The sequence below is a fragment of the Miniopterus schreibersii genome, assembly GCF_964146895.1.
Source record: "Miniopterus schreibersii genome assembly, chromosome: 14".
Lineage (NCBI taxonomy): Eukaryota > Metazoa > Chordata > Mammalia > Chiroptera > Miniopteridae > Miniopterus > Miniopterus schreibersii.
In genome coordinates this window covers 18,531,765-18,544,258 of record NC_138114.1, presented here as the reverse complement: position 1 = coordinate 18,544,258, position 12,494 = coordinate 18,531,765, and the positions used below count along the sequence as shown (strand labels likewise).

Here is a 12,494-nt window from a genome sequence, read left to right as displayed (position 1 = left end):
AGCGGAGGTTCCTGCAGGGCTAACCCCCCTGAACCTGTCTCCAAGGGCCCTCCTTTTGCCTAACTTTCCAGTGGGTCAAAAGGCAGATCCTTCTAGGCTCACTCCTGTTGCTGTGATCTTGTCTCTTCTATCCCAAGCCCTTCCTTGTTTCACTGTCCCCAGCTTTAATAAACGTGCTCTCAAAATCACCTGGACTTGGGCTGTGAAATCTTTCCCACACAAAGCCAAGAACCCACACGTTCCAGACCGTGCTGAGCAGAACCGCCTTGGTCCCGGTCCCTTTTCGGACACACACGCCCCCATCCTAGCTCTCAGGGGCCATCCCAAGCCAGGCCCAGCCTTCCTTGCAGCCTCTCCAAGTACATTTCACCCTCCAAGGACATATGGCAGCTCTCACCTCGGCCTTTGCTTCAGCCCTCTGCACCCCCTGGAGCATCCTCCCTGCTCTTCTCAATGGGCCACAAGCATCCTGCAGATTCAGCTCCACAGTCACCTTCCTGAGAAGCCCTTCTCCCTCCACCCCACTCTCCACTCTACCCACCTACTCCAGGCTCTCAGGGGAGCCATATGGTGGAAGAGAACACAGGTGAGGACTTTAGAGTCACATCTAGGGGTAAATACAGGTTCCACCAACATGTGGCCTTGGCCCAGCTACTTAACTTTGTAAGCCTTGGACTTGTGCCCTGTAAAATAGGGCCAAAAAGGATGTGGGGCCACAGCAAGGGTGGGCGGGTGCCCAGTCCTTGCTGCCTCCCGCCGTCACCTGCCTACCTGATGCCCCTCTGCCCCTGCCCCACTGAACTGCTTCCCCTGGGGAGAGCACAAGCTCCACTGAAACAAGACCCCAGCCCTTGGCATCTTTGGGCCTCTGCACTGTTTTTACTCTCAACGCTACTGACATCAAATGGGCAGTTTTTTCCCCAACAACCAGTTCTCCAGCTCTCTGGACATGAGGCCACAACTCAGTCCACTCCTGACACTACCCACCTGCAGCTAGCGCCAGACCCATGGCCTTAAGGGCTCAGGCACACCAGACTGCCCGCACTTCAAGAGACACCAGTCTCAAATACGGGGTGCCCGGGGTTCCCACGCTCCCATCTGACTTGGCTACGAAGGTGGGGGTTCCCACAACCCCACCCACCTTCTGTCTCAATGGTTCACTAGAATGGCTTACAGAGCTCGGGAGCACACCTCATGCACTGTGGCTGGTTTATTATAAAGCTTGGATTTGGCCCCTCAGGGGGGTGACAGTGAGTGAGACGGTGGGTGCGAAGGGCTCGGCCGGAGCGAGGGTCGGACACAAGCGGCCGGCTTGGTCCGGGGTTCAGACGGGAAGGGCCGGCTGCGCACGGGAGGCCGGGGGGCCCCCGCCTCTGCGAGACGCGGGGCAGCCGCAGGGCGCCGGCCCGGCAGCCAGGAGCCCGACGCTGTGAGCAGGAGCTGGGCGGCTGGGGCCAGGCCGGGCTCTGGGGCAGGAGGGGTCCCCGAGCGGCGCTGGGGGGGGCAGCGGGGGGCGGGGAGTGCGCCCTGCAGTCGGAGGGGGCGCTCTGCGGGCGCCTGGGGCGAGGCGGAGGACGGGGACCAGCGGGTAGGGCCGAGACGGGGGTGCGCCCCGCATCAGCGCCCCGCGCTCCCCCTGCACCTGCGCGGCGGGCGCGGGCGGGCGGTTCGCAGACCCGGAAGCGCGGTGTCCGCGGGGCGGGGCCCGGGCGGGAGGCGGGGGGCGGGGGGCGGGAGGCGGGGCCGGCTGAGGCCCCGGGACCCGCGCGTCGCGTCTGCGGCGGCCGAGGAGGCAGCGGCGGCGTCGGCGCGGTGGCGACAGTAAGTGCGGCCGGAGGCGGGGCGCGGGCCCGGCCACCCACCAGCTCTTCAGGGTCCCCGTCGCCCCCGGGGCTCCCGCGCTCGGCGCCCCCCCCGCCCCTCTGGAGGCTGCCCCGCGGGAGCGCGGGACCCCACCCGGCCCCAGCCGCCGCGCGCGGGCTGCGCCCCTCCCCACAGCCCCTCGGCCCCTCCGCGCTCTCTTCCCGCCGCCGCCGCCTCCCTCTCCCTCCCCTCTGTCTGGGTCACTCTCTTCTTTCTCCTCCAGGTTCTCTCCCTTCTCCTCCCGCGTTTCCTGAGCCGACCTCACCGCCTGGAGGGGGGGGGCTGGGAATGGGCGGCTCAGCCCGAAGTGTGCAGAAGGCGGCTGACTCTTGGCGCACACGGGGGAGCCTGAGGCTGGGAGTGCCCACAGCGCCGAGGCCAGTTCTTCCTGGGCCTCTGGGCGAGGCCTTGGGTTCCCCAGCTGTGCTTTCCCAACTGCCTAGCTCCCCCAGCTCCCAGCCCCACTGCACGGAGGAAGATGAGGCGCCGAGGGGAGATGGACTCAGCCAAAGGCAGAAACCTCCTCGGAACCAGCACCCAGTTCCACAGGGCAGCGGTCCCAGGCCCCACGAGTTTCTGTTTCTTTGTGTAGGGGCTGCCCCTTGCCCCTGGTCACCCAGTGTGGCAGGTCCCGTGGGTGCTTGAGAGATACACTGGCCACCACCAGCTCGTTCTGGAGACACTAGGGCTCTTCTTTACCTCCCTCTTTTTTTTCAATCTAAAAGCCTCCAGCTAGCTTTTATAAACAGTAATGAGACTTTGCTCACTCCAGTGCCCTGGCCTGTGACCCGGGTTATAGAAAATTCCTGGCTCCTTCAGAAGCTCCGTCAAGGCTGAATGGCCCTGGACAAATAGATACCTGGAGCTGAGAATGGGCCCCTGCCAAGTGTGGGCCCAAATAACCCTGCTGTTGGCCCTGCACCCACCCTTACAGCTGGAGCATCTGGAAAGAACCGCTTGCCCTTTGTCTGCTGTCCTACATGAGCCATAATTTTTAAACACTAATTTAGAAATTGTGAGAGTGAGTGTGTGTATGTGTGTGTGTGTGTGTGAGAGAGAGAGAGAGAGAGAGAGAGAGAGAGAGGGAGAGAGAGAATGTGCCAGCACTGTCTGGTTAGTCTGTTAGTGCTGGGTGTCCTGTGAATCAAGGCTGGGAAAAGGCTCTGCTCACCCAGGGGAGTTTAGAATAGACGTGCAGACTTGAATCCCTGCATCCAGTGTCCTGCCTGCCTTCTCCAGGGTACATGCCGCCTCCAGCCAGAATATCCTGTCCGGCACAGAGAATATTCATTCAGCAAATGTTGATGAAGGTGCTTTCTAGGGCTGCCCTCACCTCTGCTCGCAGCTCACTTGCCCGAAGCCTCCCTGAAGGAGGCCTGTCTGTACTTGGAGCCTGCAGACACAGGTTCCCCCTACCAAACAGCCTGCTTGCTGGGAGGTCAAGGAGTCCCTTGTGCCTCAGACTGGCTGTGTAACTTCACTCTTGCCATTTGGTAGCTGTGTGACCTTCGACAAATTATTCAACCTTTCTGAGCTTCACTTTTCATCTGTTAAATGGGTCTTAGAGTAGTACCTACCATATTATTAGGCTGTTATAAGGCTCAAGTGCTAGATAAAGACCTTAGCATGCATAAGTACTAGTTTTAATTTTAACTATTGGGAGTTCTTACTGTTTGAATGTGAGACAAATCAAATGTCTTTAAGATCCCATTCTTTGCATCTGAAAGAAAGGAGGCAATAACTCCTGTCCTGCCTAATTCCGAGAAATGCTGTGAGTCTCTCTTGAAATAACGGATAAGGCTCTGTGCCTATGTGACAGGGCGTTCCCATCTCAACAGGGAAGAAAGGCCCCGTTCTGCCTGGCTGGATGCTCTGAGTTAAGTCTCGGCCTCCCATGTGAGCCGAGGCACATTTATTGATTGATTTATTGCGGAGGGAGGAAGCTACTGCAGAGGGACTAGAGTATCCCATCCTCAGCTTTATGGAAGTATTTTCCATTTATCAAGCTGCTGCCACATCCTAGGTGCTATGTAGAGCATAGAAGTAGGCATGCTACCTTGCAGTCAAATTCAGCAGCCAGCGAGGTGACAGGCCCATGATGGCAGGGAACATGCTGACGTTTGTGCAACAGCCACTACTGTGGTCCAGGCATTGCTAGTCAGTTGTAGTTACATAACCATTGTAAAAAGGCTTAGGTTTTTGTTTGTTTTTTAAGTAGAAAATGCCCAAACCCAGGGAATCTGTGTATATTTAAGAGAGAGAAAGGGAGAGGGAGAGAGAGATGGAAACATCAGTGAGAGAAACACCAATCACAACCCCCACTGGGGACCAAGAGCCCAATCCAGGCATGTGCCCCAGCGGAGAATTGAACTGTGCCCTCCTGGTTCGTGGGTCAACGCTCAACTACTGAGCTATACCAGCTGGACAAGGCTTAGGTTTTTTGAAGGAAAAAACAACAAAAATACCTAGGTTCATAGGGAAATTGAAGCAGAAAAGCATGGTGACTTGCCCAAGGCCATGTAGGCAACAGTTACTGGCAACCTAGAACCTTTGTCTCAGGAGCTACCTCAGATAGAGAGCGGCTGTCTCCTGGTGGGATGTGATGAATAGAGGTGGGGGCCTAGGCAGGAGTTGCAAACCTAGGCGTGGCCATTTACCTGGCCTGTGACATTCCACTCTTTGAACCTCTGTTTCCCACAAATGAAGTGAGGGAGTAGATTTTATATATCTGAAACTGGTTTCTGGAGGCAGCTATAGACACCATGGGCTTTTTAAAAAATATTATTTAGTTTGAATGGCTTTATTTTTATAATTTTATTTTCGAACGGGTAATACATTTACATACTTCAAAATTCAAGAGGCACAAAAGAGTACAAGGTGGAGTCCCCTCCTTCCCACTCCCCATCCTTCCTCCTCAGAGGCAACACTGTTTGGAAATTACTTGTGTATCCTTCCAGACACATGTGCGTATAGTCTCCTCTCCACCCACCCCAGTCTTGCATTTTTTGCACAAATAGTAGCATATTCTATATACTCTCCTGCTTCTTTTCTTACATAAAGTTGAAAAGAGTTGAGAGAGCATTCTTTGCCCATCAAGGGTCCTAATTCCTTTTTTATGGCTGCATAGAAATGTGAATGCCTGAGACCAGGTTTGCCCTTTTGGATTGATTGCCACAGGCCCCACTATGCCACATTGCCTTACTCCCTGCCAGCCACACACTTGTTTGCTGCGTGGGGTAGGGGTGACCCCTGAGGTCACTTGTAGTTCTGACAGCTTGTATTTCTCCCTGATCCTTAAACCTGAAGTTCTCTAATCACGCTTTGGTGACTCAGACCCCAGGATGGGCCCATGGTCAGCTTAGTAGGATGGGTGAGTCCCCAGCTTTAGCTTCTGATCACCTGCCCTGTATCTGTTTCTCTCTCTGTTTCAACAGTGGCCTTTGTCTCAGAGGATAACTTTCATCACAGTTCAAACTCCACCTATAGAACCGCAAGCAGCTCTCTCTGTGCAGACCAGGAAGCACTGCTCGAGAAGCTGCTGGACCACTCACCACCCAGCCTGCCGAGGCCCAAGGACCGCTTCAATGGTGCCTACATCATCTTCTTCAGCCTGGGCATTGGCAGCTTTCTGCCATGGAACTTCTTTGTCACTGCCAAGGACTATTGGATATTCAAACTTCGCAACTGCTCCAGCCCAGCCCCAGGGGAGGAACCTGAGGACTTGGACATCCTGGTAAGGGCATGTTCCTCCTGGGAGGTGGGGGTGCACTCAGCCTGGATGGGGCGCAGGGCAATTTTACTTGGGTGCGTATACCAGGAAGGTTTGTGGCATGCTGAAGATGTATGGATTAGGAAGCCATGTGGAGTATAGAAGAAAGAATTCAATTCAGTCCTCAGACATACTTTGTGTTGTGTATGAGGCCTCATGCTTCATGGGGTAGGAGAAGATGGAAATGGATACGACACGGTCCCAGCCTTCAGATTGCATGTATTTAATTTGGTAAGAGAGTACAAGTGATGATTCTCTGCAGTGCAATGTGGGAAACCCAGAAATCCAGAGTCCATGCCTCTAGTGGTTTGAAAGGGTGGATCTAGTAGCAGTAAGTTCAGCTGTGAGTTACAGAAAACTCCAAAAGAACAGTGGCTAAACAAGATGGAAGATAATTTTTCTCTCTTTCATGTTCAAGTCTGGAGGGGCCAGCCCAACCCTGGTATGATGTTCCATGTTGTCAGGAACCTAGTTGTTTCATCACGTGTAGTTTCTATGTTCAAGATCACGTCACAGTCCAGGATGGCAGTTGGAGTTCCAGCTGTTACATCAAATAGGAAGAGGGGGAGAGGCATAAGAAAACTCCTAGAAGTCACACACATTGCTTTTGTTTACATCGATTGCATTCATCAGAACTCAGTCATGTGACCATATGAGATGCAAAGGAAGCTGGGAAATGTAGTTTCCCCCCCAGAGAACCAGGTGACCAGCTAAAATGGTGGTTGTATAATTATGGAAGACAGAGAGAAATGCAGACTCAAGGATAAGTAGTCTCGTTACCAAGAGAGAATGCTGTGAATCAGAGCAGGTGCATTAGAAGAATGGGAGGAGACATTCCAGGTGGAAGAAAAAGCCTGGGCAAAGGCAGGATGGGAGAAAGTTCAGGTGTGTGTGAGGAACAGTAAAGCATCTAATTTTGCTATAAGAGAAATAAGGCTTGAGATTATTGCCTGGGCCTTGAATGTTAATGTGAGGAGTCTACATTTTGTTTTGGTTGCCAGTGGCACCAAGTCCTGTCCAGCCACCTAGGGTTGCTCACTTTGTAGGGCAACTTTTCCCTTGGGCAGGAGGGGTGTTAAAGAAAAAATTATTCTGCGACTTGAGGCTTTACTCAAGTCTATTGCAATAAGGGAGAGAGATCAGGCTCACCTCCAGTTACTCAAGGACAAGTGGTGATTTATAGCCAAGGAGCAGAGTGAGGGGTCAGTGGGTGGAAATTACCAAGAGGGGCCACCGAGGGTAGGGGGATTCTTGCAAAAGCAGGCCGAAGACATACATACCAAGGTGTGGGATGAGGAACTTGATCAAATATCAAGGGAGATCAGAAACAAGGGTGGGGGATTCCCAGTAAACTGACTTAGCAGGATTCTTGCTAAGACTGTCTGGGCAGTAAGAAGACAGGATAGAGGGTGAGGGGTGGTGTATGGGCAAGGTTGAGGTCGAGTCAGGAATTGGGCTCAGAGGTTTGGTTAATCTTTGTCAAGAGCCAGTTTCTTCAACTGATCTGGGTTGGTGTCTGCTCTCTCTTGAAAGCTCATGGGTGGAGTAGTGGGGACCTCTCTGAAGGCATGCCAGCCTAAGGGTTGCTAGCTGTCCCTCCCCTCCAGGGATGCCCCAGAGGACAAGAAGAGGGTATCCTAGCAGACCTTAGGCATACCCTTCAACTGGTCCAGGAGGTGGCTCACCTTTCCCTTCCTGAAAGCACCTTTGAACTCCCTGACCTAACCCCCAGGAACTTTCCCAGTTTTGTAGGACTGAATGGGACACGTTGGCTGAGGTTTCCCTATTGTCTGTTTCAAGGACTCTGCCAGGGCTTCACATCAGAATCACACAATCACGCAGGGAGCTTTCAAAAACTCCTAATCTGGGCCCCACTCCAGAAGTTATGATTGAATTAGGTCCCTTAATTTTGACACCTTGTGTGAGGGCCTGTTTCTGTTAATCGAGGGATTCATGGCTGCCTGCAGGGGCCAGAGCAGCGATATAAACCCATTTCTGCAGCTGCAGAGGTGTCATGGGAACATGGCGTTGTAGTTTAGAGCCTCCTACTCCAGGTGTGGTCCTTGGACCAGGCATGCCTGGAGCTTGTTAGTGATGCAGAGTCTCAGGCCCCAGCCCAGACCAGCTGAGTCAGGAGCTGCATGCTGACGCCCCCAGGTGGCTGGCGAGCACAGTAGAGTTGGAGAAGCACTGGCTAGGGCTTCTGGAAACAGACTGTTTGGGTTCCAGCTCTGCCTCTGGTAGTTCTCAGCTCTGGCCTCCCTGTGCTGCCTCCTCTTCTGGTCTGTAACAGGAAGAGAATACTAGCAGCAACTTCTTAGGGTTGTTGTGAGGACTAAGTAAATTACTCTTCACACAAAGCACTTAGAACAGGGCCAGCACAGTGCTGTAAGTGCTGCATAACATTATTATTGTTATTATCATTCGGGGATGTAGCCCTGGTATATTTCCAGATGCCTGGCTTACCCGGGTGCTTTATGACTCACTTTTATTTACCAGTGACTCAAGCATCCCAGCTTTCTCCTGGCCTCAGTAAATCATCCAGCCCACTTGGGCTTCCTCCAGAAGGTCCCTGTCTGGCTGGGCTGGCCTAGGGTAGCCCCCAGAACCAGATTATGTGTGCACCTGTCCTGCCCCCCGAACCCAGTCCCCATCCCAGCCCCTGGGAGCAGGCTGCCCCGGGGCAGGAGAGGGTGTGCAGGCAGGTCTCTGGGAACTGGGCCTGGCCCTTGAACCGTGGACATCCTCTGTACAGTAGATGTCTGCTGTGAGCTGTTCTTTCTGGAAGGCGTTCACTTCCCAGCTGCAGGCACTTAGCATTCCAGGCCCTGCTACAATACTTTATTGCCTCTTTCGAAGTGCTGGCAGGTGCAAATGTAGTACCTGCGGTTGCCCAGAGCTCCTGGCTCTTGGCATCAGAGATGAGAGACCTGTCACCCCTCGATTCATGGGCTGGGTTTGGGAAGCAAGCATGCTGGGGCGTTTCTGCATTTTGCAGGCCATTTTTCTTTGCCTAATTCCCCATTCCTGCCACCCAGCTCCCCAATTCTTTCCTCCTCTCTCCCTGATTTCCCTGTGAGAGGTGGCTGGTCTGCTCTGTCATCTGATGACCACTTTGGGGAAAGGAAGGGGAGAGTCAAATGGGTCTGTCTCCAGCCACCACCTGCAACTCAATTAGCTGTGGGCCTGGATGTTGTTGTTTTTCTGTACTTTGAATATTCCCAGGGATAGATATCATTCAGTAGGAATGTTTGCATAGACCCCCTCCTCCCAAATTTTCGCTTTCAAGGTCACCTGCCATCCCAGGCTCATTTCCTTCTACCTGGAACAGTTTGGGGGGCGGTTTAGAAAGCATCCTGTTTACCTGCCCCGTTGTCTCTCTTCTCTGGAATAAACTTTGAATGAACCCACCACAGTCCTGTGGATCTAGAACCAAAAAATTAGAGCATAAATAAGGAAAAATTGACATGAAAAAATGGTGCAGGGGAGCCAGGACAGCATCCACCTTATGAACCCCACTCTGTGCCCACCATGCTGACAGGGGTATTAAACACATTGTCTCTAATTAACTGTTTTTTCAGACAGACAGCCAGAGCTTGCAGAGGTGTAGTAGTCTGCCCCAGGCCACATAGCTAGGGAGGGCTGTAGAGAGTCTCACGGAGAATTTAGGTGGATAGATGATTACAAACCGGGTAATGCTCAGAGAGTGGTGTCAAGGGGACTGTCCTGGAGACGAGGCCCACCCCACACCCTGACTCTGCCAAATGCTCTTTCTTCAAATGGAGAGCCTGACTTTTATCTGCCTTCCTTTACCACCCTGGAAGCCCAGGTGCCTTGGCTCTACCCCTGGATTCTGAACCCAGTTTCCAAGCTGTCAGCATCCCTGATCCTCCCCCCTCCCTTCCTACCCCCAGGGTTGTAAGCCATCCCTGATCCTGGGGTCTCTTTGCCCTCCCCTTGGCCTCTCCTATAGGCTCATACAGTCTGCCCCTGGGTCAGGAACTGTAAACTGGAATGCCTCCTTTCTGCCCCAGAGAGGACAGTGACTGCACCTTCTCCTGGTCATTTCCTGCCACAAGGCCTCCATGGCTCCCTCCCAACACGTTCCTATGCACCTTGGCCTGCCCAGGGCTCCTCTCTGAGGGGGCTGCAGGACATAGCCAAGTCATAGGTAGGACCCAAAGCCCTACTTGGTGTCAGCAGGGTCAGAACCCTGGCTTGGCAATCTACTACTGTCCCATCCATCCCATGACCAGAGGGGGCCCCAACAGCCCAGTTCCAGGGCAGGGGTCAGATGCCTCTTTTGCCCCTGGGAACCTCCACTGCTGCTACCCTGTGAGTTAGGGGCTCCCCTCTGAATCCCCAGAGTCCACTGTACTTCCCCATTAGGCTCTCACCACACAACTCATGGTACTGAGTGCTTACTGCGGGGGTGCCACTGCTCTCAGAGTTTTGCCGTATTATCTTATTTAACCCCACAGCACCCCCGTGAGGCAGGAACTGCTATCAATGATGACAATACCTGTTTCACAGATGAGGATGCCTCCTCTACTAAACCGCTAGCTCTTTGGGGATGGTGAATACAGCTCTCACTGTACATCCCTGTGCCTCCAGAACAGCTAGCACACAGTGCACAGCACATAGTAGCACACAATAGATATTTGTTGGATTAGTTATTGTATGGCTGGGAGGAAAGCACCATCATCCCAATTCAAGGTGAGGATGGCATGGTTCTGCAAAGGAGCAGAAGAAGATCTGGGGGTCACAGTGGCCATCCCCAAAGGAGTTCTGATCTTTCAGGTGGGTTGGCATAGATATGAAGTGGGATTCTTACAATAGGGAAGGGAGCGAGGTTGGCCTGGCACAGCAGGTGGGGACCTACCCTCATTTGCAGCACCTTGGTCCTGGCCCAAACCCTCAGTCCTCCAAAGAAGCAAGATAGCATGACTAGGGAGCTATTCTTGCATGACTAGGGAGCTATTCTTATGACTAAGAGCAGACATCCCAACTCAGGAAGGGGGGGTTAAAAAACCCCAGGATGAACCAGCATCCACACTTCTTTAAAAAAAAAATCTGTAGATTTCAAGGAGGAGCAAGTGATCATCTGTGCCGATCTTATAAGTGGCTTGTAAGCCACCCAGGCTGAGGATGGAGAGTCTTCCTTTGGATGTAACCCTGTGTAGGTCTTGGTGGCCTTGGGGAATAGCGCCATGGGGAAAGGGGCAGATGCTGTACCTGTGGCTGTGAGTGAGAGGATGGGGGAGAGGACATCGAGTCAGCAAACCTGGAGAACTGCCTGTAGGAGTTTTGCTTTAAAACTCTCTCATTCTAGAAATGAGGCAGGAGTAATAGGAAGTGCGGTCAAGAAGGGCACCAATTTTCTGATTTTGTTTTGTTAATATAAAAGAAGTAGCGGTCAGCTTGTGTGCTCGTGTGAATGGTCCAATAGTGAGGGAGAAACGGGTGCTGAGGAAGAGGAGGACACAGCTGAGTGAGGTCCCTGAGCAGACCGAGGGCGTGGGCCCAGGTGCACAGTGGAGGGGTCCCAGAAAAGAGTGTAGACAGTTCATCTTTAGGAACAGGAGAGAAGGCAGCCAAAGATAAAACGAAATACAGTTCTGGTCCTGACCTGTTAAGTGAATTTCATGTCCTTCAGTGGGTTGCAGTCTATGATTTGAAAAACCCTGCTCCACCTCTTTGCCTCTAACCTCACAGCCATGAGGGTGCATTTTGTCCTCGCCCTACAGAGCAGGAGAGTGGAGGTAATAACTAACTTGCTGGTGCCACAGAGCTGTGAAGGCAAGGATGGAGGCTACAACCCAGGGGTCTCTAAATTGGCATCGGATTTCCTGGGGCACTTGGCAGACACCCAGAATTCTGGACCCTTCTCCCCAGAGTGGCCTCGGCACTGTGGCCAGCTGGCAGGGATGCAGGGATCTGAGAGCCATTTCCTCTGTGCCACATACTGTTCCTTGAGAAGCGTGCACCATTCTGGATCATGATGCTCCTAGTGTAACTCCAGATGGAAAAGATGCACAGACTCCATTTGTTAAGTCACTTTTTAAGAGCAGAATTCCAAAGAATGGTGCTAAGTGAGTGAAGCACCCCTCTGCCCCTCCCCCCATGAAAGCATGTTAAAGCAAGATTTTGCCAGAGCCCTTTTGTCCCAAAAAACGAAATGGCAGGTTGGTCTAGGGCTCTAGGCTCTAGGCTCTAGGCTTCCTGCACACGGTGTAGGTGAGTGGCTGCCGGGTGGAGAGGGTGGGACCTGGTGGGACCCACCCTCCCCCAAGCTGTCCAGTGCTTAGGTGAGTGTGGATGGTGGCTCTAAATCTTTTTTAAAAATTAGAACCAAAAGTGAGTCTTTTTTTTTTTATTCCCTTGTCCACCCTCTGATTGTAAATGCAGACCCAGCCAGCATGCCATTTCCAATAAATATACCTGTGATGGCTTTTTCTTCTGTTTTTAGCTCTAGCTGCATCCTGCAGAGGGAGAGAAAAAGCCCGACTTGAAGCACTGTCATTCATGCTGTTGGTGGCCTCAGACTTCTCAAATTCTCTTTTTATTTTCTCCCTCCTTGCTCATGGCCTGGTCTCCCCACCTATGCCTTGCTCCCTGCCCTCCTGGGCTATCGATCGCTCCCCCTCTACCTTCGATTTTATTTCCTTCTGCACTTGTCCTTAGGATCCAGAGGCGATTTCCTCGACAAATTAGAACATGGTCTGGGCCTTAAGTGCCCAAGTGTCTCCTTAACGTGATTGATTGATCATTGCGAGTTCCCAGAGAGCAGAACCAAATTGGAGTTTGTGCCGGGTGCCTTCGTTATGGGGATCATTGTCTGGGGGGGGCCTTGCTGGCCTCT

General features: G+C 52.9%; 1 protein-coding gene across 1 annotated transcript in view; it reads left to right on the top strand.

Annotated features, from left to right (window-relative positions):
- Positions 1–1,731: 1,731 nt before the first annotated feature.
- The window catches only part of SLC29A3 (solute carrier family 29 member 3), a 39,963-nt gene continuing 29,200 nt past the window's right edge, over positions 1,732–12,494 (top strand). The window contains exons 1-2 of the mRNA XM_081158556.1: positions 1,732–1,821; positions 5,298–5,596. Coding sequence (XP_081014682.1) covers position 1,821; positions 5,298–5,596 — 300 coding nt within the window. The 5' untranslated portion in view covers positions 1,732–1,820. The remainder of the gene's footprint in view (positions 1,822–5,297; positions 5,597–12,494) is intronic.